The 23129-nt window shown below is 43.6% G+C and overlaps 1 protein-coding gene across 1 annotated transcript in view; it reads left to right on the top strand.

Moving 5' to 3' along the window:
* Positions 1-15425, top strand: part of BSDC1 (BSD domain containing 1) — a 67593-nt gene extending 52168 nt beyond the window's left edge. Inside the window, exons 9-11 of the mRNA XM_040424574.1 lie at positions 3369-3791; positions 12404-12501; positions 14304-15425. Of these exons, the coding sequence (XP_040280508.1) occupies positions 3369-3791; positions 12404-12501; positions 14304-14336 (554 nt within the window). The 3' untranslated portion in view covers positions 14337-15425. The remainder of the gene's footprint in view (positions 1-3368; positions 3792-12403; positions 12502-14303) is intronic.
* The last annotated feature ends 7704 nt before the right edge of the window (positions 15426-23129 follow it).

Below are 23129 nucleotides of genomic sequence, written 5' to 3'. Positions count from 1 at the left end.
TAGGACTTGGGAATATTATGGTATTTTCCTGGTTTAGGTAGGACCACCATAGTAGCTTTATAGAAAGAGGAGGGTAAATGTCCTGTCATATAGGCATCCTTATAGACATCTAACAATTTAGGCAATGGGTCATCTCCCATGAGTTTATATAGCTTCACTGGTAGCTCATCCTGGCCGGGGGCTTTTTCATTAGACATACTACTAACCACCCTCTGTATTTCTTCCAAGCTTATAGGAGTCTTCAGACTATCTTTCTTCTCTGCCGACAGAACCGGCAAAGTAACAGTATCTAAATAGACTTGTATCCCCTGTCTATCATAAGTTACCCTAGCCTTGTACAGATCGGTATAGAATTAGCAGAACACCCACAGAATGTTAGCGGTTGTATCAACAACTTGCCCATTTGGACCCGTTATTTGGTACTGTGCTCTTCGTATTGTAGCAGTAGGTGCCCTGCTCTCTATCTCCTCCAAATGTTGTAATGTGCCACCCAGCATAAGAGCAGGAAAAGTCCTATCTGAAAGAAATATACCATTAGAATTGTAGTACAACACACTGATCTGCAGTAACATAGGAGCAGAAATCGATCGTTATCTATAGACATAACGATCGGCATATAAACAGTGGTATCAAAACAGCCCTTTACATGCAACCAATTCTGGGGGGAAAAAGCACAACAAAATAAAATAGTGGCAGAAACAGAGAGTCCGTGTTAGTGACTAGTGGTAATCACAATCTTCTCGCCCATGGGTCCTTATAACAGCCAAAGTCACATCAGTTATCGAAGGCACGATCTCCAGAAATCTAGCTTGGAGCGTCTTGGTGGAGTTGTGCTTCATGTGCATCCAGCCAATGTAAGGCAATTTCTAGTTTGGCCGGATACACTATGAAATAGGAGACTTGCAGTTGTGGCAAACTATATTTTATATCACAAGCCTTTTGAATATCAGATTGCGATCCTTGTAGTGTAGTCTTTTTACCTATACTGGATGCAGTGATCTGCCTGGCATCCCCATTCGGCTAGGGACTCTGAGCTCACTCTACAGCAAATAAATGAGACAATGTCTCCTTTCCAAATGTCTAAAGCAGCCAGTACGCGAAGTAGGAGTCCGGCTAAGTGCCTTCCACTGGCTCAGGGACCCCAGCTAGCCGTATATTATTGCGGCGCAATCTATTTTCCAAATAATCAGTCTTTGCAGCACTGCATACCCCTCATTCTCAGGATCGGTAAGGGTCCGGGAGGTAGGAACCCCCACCATTCATAAATTGACCACTTAGCTCATTGCTTTTAGTCCCTTCCTGCCATAAATAATTTTCATGTTTTCATTTTAGTTTTTTACTTCATGCCTTCTAAAAATCATTATTATTATTATTTTTTTTACACCTAGCTGTATGAGAGCTTGTTTTATGCGGGACAAGTGGGAAGCTAGAAACGAATTCCAAATGGGGGTGGATTTAGGGAAAAAACACAAACATAATTCCACCATTGTTTTATGAGTTTGTCGTTTGCGACGTTAAACTGACACATTACCTTTATTCTGTGGGTCAGTATGATTACAGGGATGCTGAATTTATATAGTTTTGCTATGTTTTAAAAGGGTTGTGCAAGTTATTTTTATTGATGACCCATCATCAGGATAGGTCATCGATATCAGAACAGCGAGGGTCTGACACCCGGTACCCCGCCGATCAGCTGTTTGACAAGAAGGCAGTGCTGCCTCCTCTTCATTGTTTACCTGCTCGCTGTCGCAACAGCAGAGATAATTACACCTAAGCCGTCCTATTCATTTCAATGGGATGGCTTGTTCCTATACACTTGTTAAAAAGTTTCTTTGCATTGCCAATTAATCCCCATAGGTTTTATTTTTGATTTTTGGGAGCTCTCCTTTTTGCTGGAGATTCAATCCAATAGAAACAAAGTTGTCAGGGACTGGAATTGAATCTTCTTGCTTTATTAATTATGATTAAAATACATCTCCAATGTCAAGACATTCTTAACCAATGCGTTTCGATCAGATAGTGATCTTATTCATAGCATAAATTCTATACAGGCATCATGTATAGAGTGTGTGTGTGTGTGTGTATATATATATATATATATACACGGTGTATGTGTGTGTAATATATATATATGTGTAATATATATATATATATATATATATATATAGATATATATAGATATATATATATATATATAGATATATATATATATATATAGATATATATATTGATATATATAAAATCTCTCCTGTTGCGTCATATGTTAGGTAAATGTATATCTAACACGGTATTCCTGCTGTACCACACTGCTATCCCCAACAATTATTACACCATTGATACCATTTTTAAGTGTGTATAAATGTTGATGATTTTATTTTTTTCGTTTTTTTGGGGGGAGATGAAGTGACCAACCTTTTATGGATTTTTATTTTTTTCCATTACGGTGTTCATTCTACGGAATAAATACTCTTTATTTTATATACTATATTATATATACTCTATGTGTTAAGAGTAAGACATTTTCAGATCAGCGATACCAGTTGATTATTTTAGTTTTTTTTTTGTTTATTTTTGTAAAATGAGGAGAGGGGGTGATTTCAATTTGTAATTTCTTTGAAGGGTTTCTGTCATGAGAAATAACGTTATGTAGCGATGTGCTAATGTCAGCAGTACATAACAGTGCTTTATAACTCCCTGCCTGCCGCCGTTCTCTTAAAATAAAGACTTTTATAATATGCTAATGAGCCTCTAGTTGCTATTAGGGCGTTGCTTCAGCACCTAGAGGCTTTGGCACGCCCAGGTCCAGTTGATTGACTTTCAAATTCTCCTCAGTGTCCCGTAAATCCCGCGCCTCTGCTGCCGGCTTTCTTCCTTCGGCGCAGGTGCAGTGAGGAAGCCGGCAGCAGGAGCGCGTCCTTCACTGCCTGCGCCGAATACTAAACGGGACGGCGCGGGATTTACGGGACGATTAGGAGAACTCGGACGTCAATCAACTGGACATGGGGGCGTGCCAAAAGGTGCGTAGACCGAGTCTCTAGGTGCTGAAGCAATGCCCTAATAGCAACTAGAGGCTCATTAGCATATTTTAAAAGTCTTTATTTTAAGAGAACGGCGGCAGGCAGGGAGTTATAAAGCACTGTTATGTACTGCTGACATTAGCACATCGCTACATAACGTTATTTCTCATGACAGAAACCCATTTAATGTATTTGGAAAAACCCTCTAAGCTAAAGGGACTTGAACTTGTGATCCCAAGGTCTACCATTGCAGTCATTGGGTGCCATTTCTAAAGATGCAACTTTGCCGTACATGTACAGCGTATATTGGCAAGGGGTTAATGATATAAGGTTTTCTTGTTTTTTCTGCAGAAGAATTAGTCAAAGCAGGCTCCCCTCGCAGCACCAGCTTCGAAGATAATTTAAGGATATTGCCTTCTGCCATTCCAACTCTAAATGTGGAAGGCAGTTCTGAGGAGCCAGAACAACCTGGCAAAGAAACTGTCTGTGTCACAAGTCCTTCAGAGAGCAGTGAAAGTCTCTCCCCCATCACTCAGATTGACAATCCAGCGTACCATGGTCCCACTGCACCAGCTGAAAACCCTGCCAGTCCATCTCCAGTAACTGATGATTTGCAAGAAGACAAACCAGATAAGCAGTCTTCTTCAAACTTTGAAGAACAATTGGCCAAAGGAAACACGCAAAATGCAGTTCGTGAGCCACCTTCTGACCTTCGTGTGTTTGAGCTCAATAGTGACAGTGGGAAATCCACACCTTCTAATAATGGCCAGAAAGGTATGTATTGTAACTTTTCTTAATAGATCAGCCATTTTTAAAGTGTTACGCTAGTTTCTTCATTTATGTTTGACAATGTTTAATGCTTTTGATTAAAGTAACTGTCTAGTCAAAGACATTCATACCTCCCCACAATGTCCTGGCATGGCTCTTTATACCCACTACTGCTGAGTAGGGTGGGTGGTTACTGGTGGACCATTTTCTGTGTGCCTGCCCTAGTGGAGTTACTTAATGGACTTCTTAACGACTCATGACTGATATATCTGTTATAGGCGTATGAGGAATATATAGTGTGGAGAATATTGAGCTGAACCTGCTCCATAAGCAGAGGGTGCTGGCTGTATAATACAGTTGACAGCCTGCTGCAATGACCAGAATCAGACATAACATCAATCCTGTTCATTTAACCCCTCAGATGCCACAGCTTCTATGAGGCTAGACAGAGGGATGAGTCTCCCTCTGTCCTCTAGTCAGAGCCACCAGGGGTTCCAGTCTGTTAATGTGGCAGCATGGGTACTTATGAAGGCTCCCAGGACTGCTATAGCAAACTGCTTTTTAAGCTTTGCTCAGAATACTTTCTCGCTCGTATCATTGGGGGACATAGAAGACCATGAGTATAGCTACGGCCACTAGGAGGCGACACTAAGCAAATAAAGTGTTAGCGCCTCCTCTCAGCTATACCTCTCCTGCAGACACTGAGCTAATCAATTTTAGCTTAGTGCCCGTAGGAGGCAGACATTTTTTCTGCAGGTCTGCCAAAGTTTTCCTTTTTGTTTTATTTTTCAGGTTTGGGCTGCAGGTGGGCTCTCACCACCTGTTTTTCCCACACTTGAGGGGGGAGACCAGCGGGTCCTCAAGCCTGCTGCTCATTCCCCACCTCTGGAAGACAAGGAGGAACAGTGGATCTCAAATCCGCTGTTACCCGCCAGCTACAGTGTCACCTTGGTTACTACTTCTGGAAGTTCCCCCTGTTACCAGTGTAGCCGCCCTCCCCAAGGGGCAGGAAACTGAGGAAGGTGACACTGCTGGAATCAGGGTGGGCAGAAACCGTATGGGTAAGTACATTACCTACCTCCCCTGCTCACCCCCTCCTGTGCCTGAGCCCCCCTTCTCCTGTCTTCTCTAAGTGAACACAGGAATATATGTTGTTTCTCCTAGACCTTGGCCCCTGTATCTGGTGACTCACAGCCTCGGTCCCACCTCTGGCCCCTGGCCCCATCCACGACCTGTGAGCTAGTCCCAGCGGTCGCATTTCTCCTTGGGCAGACGCCGCATTTCTACTCGGGGCATCGGTATGCCCGCTCCCGGTTTCCTTGTTTCCCAGTCCACTCGGCTCCCTCCCTACATCGCTGCCCCAACCGGAAGTTCTTCCGGTCAGCCCTGCCTGTACTCGAGGCCCAGGCTCTGCGGCCTACTAGGCCGCATCTCCCAGCGTGTTTCGGGGGCAGGATCTGTATTTTCAGAGCGCGAAAATTTTGCGCCCATGCCTCCGCTCCACCCCTGCCTTCTGCTTAACCCCTTCCTTGCCTCAGTACTACTGTGCTGAGGAAAGTGCTTACTGGGCTCTCTGCTGAGGCTTACAGTGCTGGTCATTAGTACAGACGGATGTGGGTTCAGTTCCCCTAGCTCTGTTTTGTTAGAATTGAGCTGTATGTGTAAAAAAAAAAATATATATATTTATATATTAACCCTTGGAGCCATCTAATCCTTCTGGACCTAGTTCCCATGCCATTCTGTAGGCAGTATTTCTTTACCCTACTGCTGGATACATACGTCCTATAGTGTAAGCGGAATCCTGGCACTACTGCTGGATACTGCACTCCCTGTAACTTACCCTTTCCTCCTTAGGCGGAATATGTGCTCTCACCACTGGACCCTGTACAATCTGTAGCATACCCTCCTTCCATAGGCTGATTAATTGCCCTTGCACTGGATGTCGTACAGCCTGTAGCATTTCCCTTCTTCCATAGGCAGAGTACTTTCACTACCAATGGCTGCTGTACAGCCTGTAGCATAGGCGGAGTAACTGCCCGTGCACTGGATACCGTACAGCCTGTAGCATTACCCTTCTTCCATAGGCGGAGTCATTTTCCTTGCACTAGATACCGTACAGCCTGTAGCACTACCCTCCTTCCTAGGCGGTGTACTTGCTATACCACAGGATACTGTACAACCCATTGCATTATCATCCTTCTATAGGCAGCGTAATAGCACTACCACTGTATACTGTACAGCCTGTGCCATTACTCTCCTTCCGTAGGAGAAGTAATTGCACTCCACTGGGTTCCGTACAGCCTGTAGCATTTTCCTCCTTCCATAGGCAGAGTAATTGTCCTTGCACTGGATACTGTACAGCCTGTAGCGCTACCCTCCTTCTTAGGCGGTGTACTTACTCTACCACAGGAAACTGTACAGCCCATTGCATTATCCTCCTTCTATAGGCAGCGTAATAGCACTACCACTGTATACTGTACAGCCTGTGCCATTACTCTCCTTCCGTAGGAGTAGTAATTGCACCCCACTGAGTACTGTACAGCCCGTAGCATTATCCTCTTTCCATGGGCAGAGTAATCTTCTAATCGGCGGAGTGTTTACATTCTGTTGGTTCCTATACATCTGGTAGAATTGCCCTCTTTCCATGGGCGGAATATTTACACGACCACTGGATACCGTACATCCGGTAGCGTTACCCTCCTTCCAGAAGCTGCGTAGTTGCACTACCACTGGATCCTATGCTTCAGGTAGCATTACCCTCCTTCCGTAGTGAAAGTATTTGCACTTACTCTGGGTACTGTACATTCTGTAGCATTACCCTCCTCTATAGAGTAATTGCACTACCACTGGATACTGTACGTCCTGTTCCATTGCTCCCTACGCAGGCTGAGTGATTGCACTAATGCTGGATATCACCTGTCCTGTTGTTTTTCCCTTTTATATAGGTGGTTTAGTTGCATACTGTAGATCCTGTAGCAGTATCCTCCTTCTATAGAGTAATTGCACTATCACTGGATCCTGTACAGACTGTCGCATTACCCTCCTGCCTTAGGCGGATTATTGCACTTCCACCGGATACCATATGTCCTGTTGCATAAACCCCTCTGCAGGCGGAGTAATTACTCTCATACTGGAAATCATCTGTCCTGTCAGCTTTCCCCCTTCTATTGGGGGATTAGTTGCACCACAATTGCGTGCTGTAGATCCTGTAGCATTACCCTCCCCCCATTGACTACCAGTGGACCCTGTACATCTTTTCGGTTCCCCTCTTTCCGTCGGCGGAGTATTTCCACTACCACTGGAAACTGTTCCTCCTATTACATTATTCGTCTTTCTTGGGTGGAGTAATTGCTTCAACATTGTCTACCGCGACTACTCTCATTTGTTCCTTGTCGCATGGCAATCCCGTTCCATGGGTGATACCTACAATGGCCTTATCCCCCGTCATAGGTGGTATTTTGGCACCACTTGTGGATACTCGGACTGCTTCACACTACCCCCTTCCTCAGGTAGTCTTAGTTTGGATTGGTGTCTGGCACCTATGTGGCAGCCTCTGTCTTCCAGGTCGGCATGTAACTCTAACAGGCCGTTGGTATACCTCATACCTTTCCTTGTGCCTTGAGTCCCTGTGAGAGGCAATCTCGTTTGGTTGATTGTCATTGGCACTCCACACTCCTTCCGTAGGTGGAACGTGTGCTCTGATTGCCAGTTTTCTTCCTTCTCAGGCATAGTTGTTGCTATCGCTTCCCCCCGTGAGGCAGTCTTTGCGCTGCCCATAGATATTCTGGCTACTCCGGTTCCGTGGCTGCTACTGCGTGAACCCTTCCCAGGGGGAATTTTTGCGTTTATCCTTCAACTGCGACTTACATGACATAGGCGGGGGACACTACATTTATGGTTTTCTTACCCCTTCCTCCATGTGAAGTATCGGCCCTGGCATTCCGTCAGTATCTACACAGCATTCCTCCTTCTAGGCATGGTGCCTTCTCGCTAGTTGTAGTTGTGATCGTGTCTACATTTCCTTCTTCCACAGGGGGCACTTTGCTTATGTTCTGCCATGACACGCTGCGGCTGAGGGGTTTGTTCACTTCTGCTGGGCATTAGTACGTTTTCTGTACCTGGTAAAACCTACCGATTTCTATGGCGCTGGCTTAGCGCATTGTTCTCTTTACATGCACCACATTGCCTCTCAGTATCAGCGTTTCCTCCTTGTGGAGTTTGGATATGCATTTATTCAGTTTGCATATGTGGGTTGTCTGCATGGCTCCCCTCACCGGGTCGAGCGGTCGTACTACCCTTTTTGTCACCCCTAAGTGCTGGTTTTCTACTAAGACACATTGGCTGCTTCTACTTCTCCCCTTCCGCAGGGCAAGTAGTTGCGCTCACCCACATACTGTTACTGCCTGCTCGGCCAATGTTCATAGCTATTGGGTTCTCGTATGCCCCTTTCTGCTGTGGCGTGCCTGTGCGGGTGGTGTTGGTTCTATTACCAGTTTTTTTTCTGGGACTTTGTGGTGTTCGGGGTCCACACTCCATTTCTGGCGCAGTATTTTCCTATCTCTGGTTCCTGTCTGCAGCTTTCGATTAGGTCTGCCAGTTCAGGCAGCCTGCCATGGAGTATCAGATGGCTTCTCTACTCTCTTGTTCTGGAATTTAAGATCCTCCTCTACATGCCTCTGCTTACCTCCTCTGCTTCCTGGGGAAACATTCTTATGAAGAAACCGCCTTGGCCGTAGGTCTTAAGGGGACATTTTTGATCCCGGAGGACACTCTTTCCCTGTCAGGTTACTACCCAATTTTTTTTTTTTGTCAGTTTTGGGTCGGTTCCACTTCCTTGTTCCCTTTGGGGTTTTTTCTTGTGGGACATTCTCATGCCTGACTTCCAGGTTCTCTAGCCCTGACTTGTTCGTTATGGTCCTGCTAGAGTGTTCTTCTTTTCTAGCAGTCCGGTATGGTGTGTAGGGCCTTTGCCTTAGGTCATTCCTACTTCTTCCCCCCATGGGGGGCACGTTTTGTCACATCTGCAGTTCTTTGGCCCTTGATATCCAGACGCCATTTTCAGTTCGTCTTCTTCCAATCAGTATTCCACTGAGTGTTTTTTTTTTTTTTCTGGGGTTTTGATCCATGGGCATCACTCCTTAGAGTTCTTCTGGATCCAGGCTACGTATTTCTCTCCTGTATCTTCCGCAATCGCTCCGTTGCTTCTAGTGACTGTCTTGTCTTCATTCTTGTCCATCTTGTGGATATTCTGTGTGCTCTCCACTTCTTCTGAAGTCTCCTAAGCCGTGATTCCGTGGGCTGTTTTTTTTTCTCCCCACGCCTCTGCGTATTCAGCTGCTCTCTGGCTGGCATTCCGGGGAATAGGTCTTCCTGTCCCTTTTCAGGGTTCCTGGTGTGTCTTTCCCCCACATTTCTGTGCAGGGTCTTATGGCCGGCCTTGGATTCGTTCTGTTCTTGTTCCCTCCCCATGGTACTGCTTTTTAATGTCCCATGGTCTTCTGTGTCCCCCAATGATACGAGCGAGGAAAGGATTTTACAGGTAAGCACAAAAAATCCGAGTTTATTCACAGCTCCCACCCTGTATGTACATTGCTGTTTCTTCTAGATGGGTCCTTCTGGTTCTTGATGATGACCCATCTCCAGTTTTCTTCCTTTTTATTGTTTTCTGTTGGCTTTTCCTGACTGCTCCTACTGCTTTTGTACAAACTGGTTAGCTCAGTGTCTGCAGGAGGGGTATAGCTGAGAGGAGGAGCAAACACTTTTTTTTGCCTACTGGTGGCAGTAGCTATACCCATGGTCTTCTGTGTCCCCCAATGAACTCAGCGAGGAAAGGATTTTACAGGTAAGCACAAAAAGTCCTATTGCAATCAATAGGAATTCTCCGTAAGTATACCATTGCAGTCTATGGTTTAAGCGATCAGAGAACCCTTAAGGGCACCAAAAATGACAGTTAAAAAAGGAAAAAAAATAATTGTTATCCTGTGTCCAAAAAAGTTTGAACTTCTAAAAATATGTATTGCGCATGGTGAACACCGCAACAGAAAAATAAATAAAAATGGACGGCTATTTTTTGGTCTCAGCCTTCCTCTCCCCCCCCCCCCCCCCCCCCAAAAAAACGGAATAAAAAGTGTTCAAAAAGTCGTATGTTCCCCCAAATGATACCAATAAAAGCTACAGCTATTCCCCCATACACAAGCAACCATGTAGAAATGAAGAAGGTCACGGCACTCCAAAAGCTTCCTTATTCAGTGTTCTTTATTGCACCAAAAATACAGCAGCTGTATTTGTATTTGCTGCTGTATTTTTGGTGCAATAAAGAACACTGAATAAGGAAGCTTTTGGAGTGCCGTGACCTTCTTCATTTCTACATGGTAATTTTGGGGGTCTCTGAGGCCGAGACCTGACGCCACGAGCACCGCCGCAAAATCTCTTGAGTTTATCCAAGTAAGTGGTGCTGTCCTACCACCTATTTTTTCTGCCATACACAAGCAATGGATCAGTTCTGTAGAGGGGGGAAAAAAAATATGTAAACATAATATGGCAATGTAAATATTTTTTTTTCCAAAATTATTTAAAACAATAAAAACTACTGTATTTTTCGCCATCTAAGAGGCACCATAAGATGCACCTAGGTTTTAGAGGAGGAAAATAATAAAAAAATATTTTTCATCAGACCTCAACACAGATCCCCAATGTTAATCAGACCTGAACTTAGACCCCCAGTGTTTAATCACACCTTAGCTCAGACCCCCAGTGTTAACCAGACCTCAGCTCAGACCCCAGATCAGACTTCCAATGTTAATCATACTCCAGATCAGACCCCCCCAATGTGTTAATCAGACCTCACATCAGACAAAAAAAGAATAAAAAACAATAAATCAACTTGCCTCTCCTGCTTCTGATGCCGCCACCTCTTTGGAGATTCAGTGCCCTTTCTGCCGCCCTGTGCTGTGACCCAGTGTAGCACAGTGTGAAGTGACAGCATGCCTACATCCTCATGCTGTGCTTAGGTCAATGTGTGTGGCGCCGGAAGGAGAAAAGGAAAGAGTGGTGAGTACAGCCAGCACAAGCGCTATACTCGCCACTCCTACTATTCACCCTATAAAACGCACTGACATTTCCCCCACACTTTTGGGGGGGGGGGGGGGGGGGGTCTTATAGGGGGGAAAATACGGTATATAAATTTGGTACTGCCGTATTTGTACTGACTTGCAGAATAAGTCAGTTAAAACTGTAAAAGTAAATAAAACCTAACAAACAATGGCATAATTGCATTTTTTTCAGTATCACCTAACAAAGAATTGTTTCCTATATTACAGTGCAAATGAAATGGTGCCATTAAAAAAATACAACTTATCCTACAAAAAAATAAGCCCTCATACGACTATGTGAACAGAAAAAAAATATATAATTACAGCTGGTGGGATGGAAAGAAACAAGACTGCACAAATGAAAATTGGCCTGGTCCTTAAAGGGACTCTGTCATGAGATTTTAGCCCTATAAGCTAAACATATGCCCATGTCCGTACTAATAACATGAATCCTAAACTGGCCTTATTAAACCTGCTTGTGGCTCTATTAGCCCAAAAAACAGGTTTTTATAACCGGTCAATCGCCTACCTAAGGTGCCGCGGACTCCTGGCAGCGGCCTGGAGTCCGCGGCGCATCAGGCTGAGCATAGTGCGCAGGCGCCGGATCTAGCAGAGGGCCGGCCGGAGGTGGCGCTGAGGTGAGGAAGGCGTCACTGTAGACAGACAGGGCGGCGATTAAGACTGGGAAGGAGGCGCTGGGCAGCAGACGGCCGGGCACCCTGTATTAACTGATGTCCCCTTGGGCACCTTAGGTAGGCGATTGACCGGTTATAAAAACCTGTTCTTTGGGCTAATAGAGCCACAATCAGGTTTAATAAGGCCAGTTTCATGTTATTAGTACGGACATGGGCATATGTTTAGCTTATAGGGCTAAAATCTCATGACAGAATCCCTTTAAGGGGTTAGGTGGCAGAACAGCCAAGGGGAGTGTCTCAAACTACCGCTTTTCCCAACTGGCACAATACAATTTCTAAAAGAAGGGCGGAGCTGAATGAAAAGTGTCCAGCTGTAGTGTTGCTTTAAAGGTAACCTGTCATCAACTTTATGCTAATCAAACTGAGGACAGCATAAAATTAGTGACAGAAATGCTGATTTCAGCGGTGTGTCACTCATGAGCTAAAAGTCAGTGGTTGCTGAGAACCAGCATCATAATCATTGCAGCCCAGGCCTTGAAAAGAGTCAAATCTACCTGAGAAGAGTCCTGGTTATTCATAGTCTCCTGCTCTCTCACCCATCTGCTGATGATTGTCAGTTCTCTCCTAGAGAAAGGGAGAAAACTAGGTAGAAGATCAGTCATCAGCAGGTGGGCAGGAGAGCAGGAAGTTATGTATAACCAGGACTCTTCTCAGGTGGCCAGGACTCTTTTCCAGACCCAGTCTGCAAAGATTGTGATGTTGGTTTTCGGCAACCACTTATTTTTTACTTATAAATGACAGACTGCTGAAATCGGTCTGCATAAAGTTGATGACCGGTTCCCTTTAACTGTTGTCTGGTTGGTTTAATTAAGTTGGGCTTCTCTTCTTGCAGGGTCGAGTACAGATGTCAGTGAGGACTGGGAGAAAGACTTCGACATGACAGAAGAGGAAGTACAGCTGGCACTTTCCCGGGTGGAGGTATCTGGAGAGGTGAGGGCTTGAAGTCAGAATCATTTTTTTTCTTGAGTCTTTTTACATAGCCAGAAACCATGTGGATACCTAGAGAGGTACATTCCTCATTGGAATTGTCATTAATATTATCATTCTTACACTTTGTACACACACAGTGTGTTTTAACCCCTTAAGGACTTTCTGAATAGGCCTTATAGGGGTTGTCCAGGCTTTTTTTTTTTTTTTTTTTTTTTTTTAACCCGCCCAACAAAGAACTGGTCTTGTGGAGAAATCCATGCTCAACTGGTCCTCGCCACTGTTTCGGTTCCCTGGCTCATGGTCTGTCTTCACTGGACCTCTGGCCCTAGTCTGTCAACTTCCTGCTCTGATGGGGACACATGCATTGCTGCAGCCAATTACTGGACTCATAGGTGACGTGTCTCCAAGTAGCATTTCACTGCTGGATTACGTGCTGCTAGGGGATATGCCACTACTTTGGCCAGTCATGGGCTGCAGTGGTGCATGTGTCCCAGACTGTACAGGAAGTTGACAGGCAGAGACCAAATGTCACAGGGACCATTTGAGTATGGAGTTCTTCACACATCCCGATGACAGGGGTTTGGGGGGGGGGGGGAGTTTGGTTTGGGTTCACATTTTAAAAGAAATAAGAAACCTGGACAACCGCTTTTTAAAGGAGTTTTCCAGTCTGTCAGTATTGATGGCCTTTCCTTAGGATAGGCCATCATTATCAAATCGGCCGACAGTCTTCCCTGGGGCATCTGGTTATACATTTTCCTAGAGATGGTTGCCATTTAAATGAAAGCTTATGTAATGCATTACGTAACATACCGTATCTCTGCACTGGCTCATAGAGAGGGTTTAAGTGTCTGTGTGCCCTAGTAGGGCATATCTAGAGGGTTTGTCATACTAAGACAACCCTTTAAAGTGCTTTTGCAGTCTTAAAGGGGTTGTCTCATCTCGCCATTACTAAGGTGAACTGAGACACCGTATTGACCACCAGCTGGCTGGGAAACAGCAGAGTGCTCCGGCGCTCTGCTGTTTCAGTAGCTGTCATGGCCATGGTTGATGAGAGCTACTGAAACAACGTAGCAGAGCAAGCTATACTGTCTCCCTAACTCCGATATAACATAGCTTGCTGTGCTGTTTCCTTAGCTCTAATGCACCACAATGTGAGCTACTGAAACAGCGAGCATCAGTGCTCTCTACTGTTTCCCGGCCGGCTGGTGGTCACGACTGTGTCTCATCTTGCCTTAGTAACGGCGAGATGAGACCATCTCTTTAATGTGAGTCCAGTCACTGTACAAAATAAAAATAGGAACATTTTGAATTAAGTTTTTTTTTCAATTTCTGACTATTTTTAAGATGTTTGTCAGTAAATTGAAGTCATTTTATATTTGTCCAGATGCTGAGAGTTTGATATAAGTGGAGTCTAGGCTGATAAATTTAACCTATATGGTTCACTAACAGCAAGTAAACATCTTGAAAATGGTGAGGAAATACAAAATATATTAGAAAGTTGGAAAACATATCTTCTAAAGATAATTTTTCACTATGACCTCATTATATCCTAATAGAGGTAGAGTTGTACAGTTAAGTAAAAATAGCCCTAACATAGACACTGTGTTCACCATCATCTGCCGCTATATGATCTACATTCTATTTATGTCACTTTCCTCCCTGTGATCATGTGATTTGCCACATGATTATTAGGATTAATAGAGGCATTGCCGCTGCCTCGGTTTTTCTACACAGTGCCCATTGTGTGATACTCAACTTATTCTGCATCAAAGAGGTTAACTTTCCCTTGTACATATTTTCAGCTTGAGGATGAAGACTGGGAAAATTGGGAATAACTGATGGCCAGAGGTCACTTCTTCTTCTCCTGGACACTACACTCGGACCTGAATTTTTCCTCCAACGTCATCTGCCAGACATCCATCATGCTGCTTTGGTCTGCACTGGGTGGCACATGTCGAGAGCAAAGGCATCAGTGTCCACTGGCATAGCAGGGTTTTAAGGCTTAATTGAATATTTTCTTTAAAGTTTGCCCTTTCTCCCTATAACCTTGCCTTCCCCTGTTTGGATAGAAAGCAGGTTTTCAATCCAGTTGACATTTCTTGCTATCTGGAGGCAGTTGCATGTGGATGTGATGTTCCTTGGCAGGGCTGCTTAGTAGCTGCTTTTTTGTGTTGTAAAATGCTTGAATAGATACTGATTTGGGAACATAACCCCGAACTGTTCTTTTCATTCCAATGTAGGGAGGAAAAAAAACTCGCCTTGATTTTGCTAATTTTGGGGTAATTTGGTTTGTGTTTATGGATATGCCCAACATGAAACACAATCACCATACTTACAGAACGCTTGCTTCATATTAGACTAGTTTTTTTCCAGGCTTTTATACCTTTCTCCAGGGTATGTTAGGGAATTTTCCCATATTGGAATGTTTCGGCATATATTGAATCGGATAGTTTCACTCAAAGTTAGAAACATTAAAAACAGAAATATTTGCCAAATGAATCGGAAGACGATGCTATAAACTAATAAACTATCTCTTTATTTCTGTGTGGGTCAAGCAGTAATGTGTGCACCATTTTGCTGTGGGGACCAGATTCTGATGTGTATAGAAAATAGGCTCTTGTTATGTTAGCCTCTCTAATAATTATCAACTCATCCTACTATCCCTGTCATTTGTTCGTGCAATATATATTTCCTATTTATTATGGCAGCAAGGTGGAGGAAGAGCAACATTTTAGGAGAAAATCCCATAAGGAAACTGCTTCTTGGTCGTCTTCTTTTTTTTTTTCCTCCCAAAGCTTACACCAGTCTTGCTTTTAGAGGTTGAGACAGAAATGTTTGGATGACAGTTGTTTTCTTTGCCCTTAGAAATCCAACAAAAAGCTCTTTTATTTTATAGTAAATAAAGTACATTAAGCAACCTTCTACTTCTTTTGCGTGTTTCTTTTTATTTATTTCCAATGTTGTGTCACGTACATTTGAGTTTAACCCGGTTCAGGACCTAAGCTCACATCATAGCTGGTGGGTGCAAGCTGTGTTACACAGTTGATACATGCAGGCAGTGTCCTTGATCAGAGATGGTTCTGATCACAGACCTTTAACCACTCTAATGCCGCAGTGAATAGCAACTGTGGCATCCAACTGGTTAGTCAGAGAGAAGGGGCTCCCTCTGACCCAGATCTTTACCTTTAACTGTAAGGATAGGTCATCAATATTGGAGCGGTCGGGGCTAAGGCCTCTTTCACACTTGCGTTGTCCGGATCCGGCGTGTACTCCAATTGCCGGAATTACACGCCGGATCCGGAAAAACGCAAGTGTACTGAAAGCATTTGAAGACAGATCCGTCTTCAAAATGCTTTCAGTGTTACTATGGCAGCCAGGACGCTATTAAAGTCCTGGTTGCCATAGTGGGAGCGGTATACTTACAGTCCGCGCGGCTCCCAGGGCGCTCTAGAATGACGTCAGAGCGTGCCATGCGATCACGTGATCCATGCGCTTGGGGCGCCCTGACGTCACTCTGGAGCGCCCCGGGAGTCGCACGGACGGTAAGTATGCTGCTCCCCCGCTCCCCGCTACACTTTACCATGGCTGCCAGGACTTTAGCGTCCCGGCAGCCATGGTAACCAAACAGAAAAAGCTAAACGTCGGATCCGGCAATGCGCCGAAACGACGTTTAGCTTAAGGCCAGATCCGGATCAATGCCTTTCAATGGGCATTAATTCCGGATCCGGCCTTGCGGCAAGTCTTCAGGATTTTTGGCCGGAGCAAAAAGCGCAGCATTCTGCGGTATTTTCTCCGGCCAAAAAACGTTCCGTTCCGGAACTGAAGACATCCTGATGCATCCTGAACGGATTTCACTCCATTCAGAATGCATTAGGATAAAACTGATCAGGATTCTTCCGGCATAGAGCCCCGACGACGGAACTCTATGCCGGAAGAAAAGAACGCAGGTGTGAAAGAGCCCTAACATGAGATGAGGAGGGTGGTGGTGACTGCAATCGAGCGGAGCTGACATATGGATAAAAAAATAAAAGTTCAAGGAGATTTGCTTTTACTTTATACTTCAGCTTTGGAAGCCGGTAATGCAACTGCTGTTGAGTAGAATCAAAAGCTATCCGACCTAGGGCAAGGTCTGGTGGTGGCGATGACTCTGTGCAGGAATTATTGACAACATTGCCAGCAAACAATATCGCAGTGTGTAAGTTCTGCAGAATAGGGCTACAGAACGACATGTGTCGCGCGACATTGATGTCACACCAATGTCGCGCGACAATTTTTATAATGATAGTCTATGGTGTCGCACTGCGACATGCTGCGACTGCAACGCGACAGTCGCAGAAAAATTCATCTTGGATGGATTTATTTCTACTGTCGTGTCGCAGTCGCAGCATGTCGCAATGCGACACCATAGACTATCATTCTAAAAATTGTCGCGCCACAAATGTCTTAGCCTAAGATGTGGCTGTTTAACAACAAATGTGAGAACTATACAGGTAAAAAACTAAAAGAAATTTGAATATTGTGCAAAAGTCCATTTATTACAGTAATGCAAATTAAAAGGAATTGCATTAATGCAGCTTAAAATTAGAATTTTGTGAAAAGTTTCAATATTCTAGGCTCAAAGTGTCAAATTCTAGTCAGCTAGCTAATCCATATCCCCTGAGCAAAGGGTACCTCAAAATTGTGACTTTGGGGTTTCATAAGCTGTAAGCCATAATCATCCAAATTATAACAAATAAAGGCTTGAAATATCTCGCATTACATGTAATTAGTCTATCTCATATGTTAGTTTCACCTTTTAAGTTGCATTACTGAAATAAATGAACTTTGCATGATATTCAAATTTTTCGAGTTTCACCTGTAGATCTCCTTCAGCACATGAATCGGCATCAGGTTCACGTGGGAAAATTGAACTGACCAGCACAGTGAGCAAGACAGTCTTCCTCCCCTTTGTCATTCTGCTATCTAGGCCACATTGTCATGATCATCACTGTCAACGTCTACTGTGCTACTGCTCTCCCCTGCTCCACCTTCTGTCATTTATAATGAATGAACTCCCACCTGGCTATGTTCCTAACAGTGTAGTTGCTGCTGTACCACTTAGTGGATATCATTGCCTATAGGCAACTGATGGTGCATACTTAGCTTCAATTTAGATACCTAGCTAACATTATTTCTCATAAAAACCCATCCCTGCCTTGTACTCTCAAGTGGAATTGTCTCAGCAATTTCAGTCAGACACATTGTGCAGCAAGTTCAGTCAGACACAGTACATGTCTTTATTGGCTGAGTCAGTTTTGTGCGGCAATGGTAATGATGCACCACCAGGTGCTACTGACACCTTCATGGTTCTACAGGTGTGGTTCCCATGCGTGGAGCTTATGTATCTCCTCCATGTGTTACTCAATGGACATCCTCCCATCCCAAACAGAAACAGGGCAGAATGTTGGTTCCACTCCCCCCCCCCGCCCTCCATATGTGAAAGCTGCAGCGCTACCATGCTGAGAGAAGCCACACAGTTAATCAATTGCTATTGTGCATCAAGCATCAGATTTCCTGCTGGAAATCTTGCTGCTAATTACAACTATGTAGCATAGCAACAATGACATTGTGGTTGCACTGTATTTGTGATATAAAACACATGCTCCCTGCCTGGTGCCATCATACATTTAGTGGTGCAACATTATTATTTTTTTCTTAATGTATCATGGCTTACAGAAGGTACTGACATAGGCAGGAGTATGTGCATATTTTTGGTATTTCTAGGCTACTTTCACATTTGCATTGTGCTGCCCCGTTTTGAGATCCAGCAAAGGGTCTCAAAACCGCAGCACAACGCTTCAGTTTTGTCCACATTCATTGTCAATGGGGACAAAACTGAACAAACCAGAACGGAGTGCACAATGCAAGCAGCGTTTTTGTGTGTTGCATGGTAAACCGAAGAAGCCGGATCCGGCACCAAATAACCATGTAAATCAATGATGCCGGATCAGTTATTTTCAATATAGTACAACCGGATCCGTTCTGAATGGATGCAGTCGGTTGTATTGTTATAACGGAAGCGTTTTGCTGTGGTTTTGAGATCCCATGCCAGATCTCAAAACCAGGCAGCAAAAACACAGATGTGAAAGTAGCCTTATGTGGCTAAGAACTCTTCTGGACTTGCATAGACAAAACATTCTGCTTTTGCATGCCTGGTCTGCAACATTGCAACTCACTGGCATTCCCACTGGCATATACTGGAACACCTCTACGAGCAGCATAAAGTGGTTAATGACTACATCAAGCACCAGCCCACTAGGGTTTATGTGTTATTTTGAGCTCAGGCAGAGGCAGCTTACCAGGGATGCATGTCGTGTACCCAGGACCTTTGACGAGTCCACCAGATTTGTGAGCAGGGACAACAGCGGTATCAACAATGTCATCCACCTGATATTTATGTTGGAGCACTGATGTAACAAGGGATGGTGGAAGAAGAATAACTTCCACACCTTGCTCACCACCATTTGCCAGTTGGTTAGCTGCAAGTGTAGGAAGAAGTGGAAGAGAATGAAGAGCTAGGACTTGATGAGTAGGTGGTGGCACTGAGGATAGGTCATTAGTATAAAACAGGGAAGTATATTTTCTCTTAGATTTTTGTTTTTTCATAATATTTTCCTGTTTCTGGAGAAAGCAAGGATAAAATGATGTGCGTTATCCAAGCATTCCTCTGTATGCAGACCACAGATAATAGCCATTAGATAATATTAGGAGTAACCTGCATACAGAGGAATTCTAGGAGGACACAGATCAGATCATCTCAGTATCCGTCAGATGCCCATGAGGTCATTGTGACATCACCACTTTCCATGGCAACGACCTGAAAGGAGGAAGGGGGCTTCCTGTATCTGGGTCACATACACTACAGAACATAGTGCTAACTTTAAGCGCTGTGTTATGCAATTTTTGTGACAGGGAGCTGATGATATCATATCCTTGTCACTTCAGAAATATTGGGTTGACACAGTTCAGCTCGATCTCTTTAAAGAGGACCATGTAAAATTATGTTTCAGCTGCACAGGCCATCAGAGGCTGGAATATAAATATACTGTATACATTGTGGATGGAGTTAGGGAACACAAAAAAAAAATCCAATCAGTCATCACTTAAAGCAAAGCATCTGTCCTTAAGTAGATGTGCTCCTATCAAACTGCACTGTGATCAGCACATAAAAACACATTCTTGTGCTGAACAGGGTTGCCAACCCAAAATCACTGACAGGCAACATTTTTTACGGACAAATTGGAAAACCATAATAAATGATAAAGATTCTAAGTAATACATGTCTATAGCTCAATATACTGAGCTGATTATACTGAACTCATTACTATCATTTACTGTGAGCTGTAAAATGATAATTACCACCAAAATAATGTAGTCAAGTACCACCAGCCTAAAAAATAATAATTCACGGACACAGGAAAAAAGTCACCTATTTTTTACAGACTATCCAGCAGTTTCTGGACAGTTGGCAACCCTGGTGCTGAAGGATGTATTCTTATGTGCTAATCGCAATGCAGTTTGATTGGAGCGTATCGCTTTCAGGATTGGAGTGCCTCAAGACTTAATACACATTCAATATCTGTCGGCTGAAGTTCTGAACTATCATTTGGCCGACCGCTATCTCTCCTGACTCCCCCGTACACGCACACATGTTCGGTTCATCCGTATATGTGTATGCAGTGAGAATAGAGGAGAAGGCCACTGACAGACACTTCTGACTACTTATTTCCTGGGAGAACAAAAGGATCGGGCAAAAATATTCACTTTGCCCGATCCTTCTCTTCCCCTACATCATCTGTCAGAGGAGAGTCGGGAGCTCCCCTTAGACATTAGACTGTTGGCAGAACAATATGGATGCCTTTAATGGTGCTATGTGTTTAGATCTCAATTTAAACATACACAACCTACTGGTTGATCACTCTTATCGTTGATAATGTCTTTATTTATCTTGTCAGGGGCCTCTTAAAGGGGTTGTGTAGTGCTATGATACTGATTACGGTACCTATCCTCAAAATATCAGAATAGCTTCTTGAAGTGGTTGCGGCAGTCAGACAAAAGCTGTGTACTTTTAACTGTTGCACAGCACACAGTCTAGCTAGTAGCAGCAGTGCAGTGTAACTACCGGTACCTATTCCATTCACTTGAATTGGATGAGTAGTTGTAGCTATACTATACCACCAGTACAAGCTAGATGGTGTGCGATTTAAACAGTGAAGAGGATGCAGCATTTGCACGAGTATCTCACATTCTTCAAACAGTTGAATTGCGTGGTCCCAGGAGTTGGACCCCCACCAATCTGATATTGATAACATATCTTGAGGATAGGTCATCAATATCGTAGCATTGTTCAACTCCTTTAATAATCTTCTGGGTAACCAGAGATGTTGGTTGAACCTCCTCCCCACCACCTGTCTAGCTGTAGGTGATAGGCTGGTGATTCAGTGAAAGTTGGTGATGCAAAAATCATCAAGGAGGAGGCATTTTGAGTATATATTGGGCTTTTGATCCATAGGCTGCATGGCTAGTTATTAGGGCCGTACACTCAAACAAAATGTGCCACGTTATGTTTAGCACCCAATGATGTTGTGTTATATGACTATCATACTTTACACCCTGAAGACACTGAATAGTTAATGTCTGTGTAGAAATGCGTAGGTTGAAATGTTAGGGTCAGTACAGTGCGTGGAGTGATTATGAAAGTGTGGTGGGCTCCATCGTAACCCCCAACTTTTGAAAAGCCTAAGGACTGACACTATCAGCACAGAAAGCCACCCTCTAACTCTGCCTAATGCCTATTTTTACATACCCAATCCCACCTATTTCCCGTTGTATCCCCACACAGTGCCCGCTTAGTGCTTCCCTAACAATAGTGCTGCCCCAACTGTCCCACTGGATCCAGGACAGTTGGGAGGTATGGCTTAGGGCAGTGGTGGCGAACCTATGGCACGGGTGCCAGAGGCGGCACTCGGAGCCCTCTCTGTGGGCACCCACACCCTGGAAAAAGTCTGACTGTACCAATATGCCTTAGACCTTTCCTGCCATTCATCAGCGCAGGACACACCATGAACAGGCAGCGCACTGAATGTAGACAGGCTATTATAGCTACTACATGATAAAGTACATGAAAGATATACTATATTGGACTGTAGGATTCTGGTTAACTTGCCGCGTTGGCACTTTGCGATTAATAAGGGGGTTTTGGGGTTTGGGCACTCGGTCTCTAAAAGGTTCGCCATCACTGGCTTAGGGTGTTTCATTTTTCCAAAGATGTGATTTTCATATGACTTTGCTTATGCCCCAAGCCTCGGTGATGTAAAAGATATATATGCCAAATTTCAAGAAGATTGGATAATATTTAGGGGTTGCACACATTGATAAATTTTATTACTACTCTCACTCCTGTACCTAGGAGGTTGGTCTAAAAACAACTTCAGTTTCAGGATCCCAGCGGCTCTGCATCAAGCAAGGTGGATGGCAAAGGCAATATATGCACTTAAAATTGTCCTTTTCGCTAAACAGTTGAATATTCCTCAACGAGAATTGAAAGGAATGAAACGGGTTGCACATTTTGTCAGCCTCATATATGTTTGCTTTTTGCACAAGGCAATTGTAAGTCGATGGGCTCTAAAGAATGATTTGGATATGCTACAGCTTCTGAGCACAGATGCAGACGTCAAAAAAGTGCTCTCACAGTTGCTAAGAGACACATTTGGTATCTGTCAGAAACAAACGTAGGATTGGCTTTTTTGGACGAACGTATTACTCAGGCTGATAAGGAAAATATGACAAAAAATTTGAAACCAAACCTGCAAAGAAAAAGGAAATGAAACGATTAGAGGGTAAAAACCTAGTGTTTGAGGGAAAAGACCTGAGACATTTTGTTACTAATAAAACAAAGACGTTCTTTGAATTGTTTGGGATCCACGACGTGACAGAATACTGCTGTGATTCTCTAAGAAGCCATGTGAATGCTGTTAAGGTGGTCAATGATACCACAGAAAGAGGAATTGATCTGATAAAAAAGTTTAACGAATATGTCAGGGACGAACAACAAAAACAATTCTTGTTGAGGGTAGTCGAGCATCACAGAAAAGCTAACAAAAGAAGGGATTGCATCGTTCAAAGTTGATTAATATAACACATGTTTTGCCTATCATACTACCTATTAATCTTAGTGTCTAGTTTTAATATTATTTTAAGTTTGTGATTTCTAGTTTTCCCAATAAAAGTAATTAGCATTGAAAAATCCAATTTTTTGCCTACTTTTATAAAACTGATTAAAGTGTGCAACCTCTAAATATTATCCAATCTTCTTGAAATTTGGCATATATATATTTTACATCACTGAGACTCGGGGTGTAAGCAAAATTTTACTTTTTTTTTTTACATTACAAAATGAAACACTCTAGTATGGCTCCATGGTTAAGAGGATAAATAGCAATAATAAATATAGTTTCCTCCAGTCTCTACCATACCCCTGCAGAAGGCCTGTTTGACCACAACAGTTGTTGGGTACTAATCTTTTTAAATAGCATTAAATAAAATGTAAATTTTGAATCGTTCTATTCAGGCAAGAGATTTTAAACAAA

This window comes from Bufo bufo, chromosome 3, assembly GCF_905171765.1.
Source record: "Bufo bufo chromosome 3, aBufBuf1.1, whole genome shotgun sequence".
NCBI classification, from domain to species: Eukaryota; Metazoa; Chordata; class Amphibia; order Anura; family Bufonidae; genus Bufo; species Bufo bufo.
The sequence above is the reverse complement of the archived record's forward strand: the minus strand, read 5'-3'. Positions and strand labels throughout refer to the sequence as shown.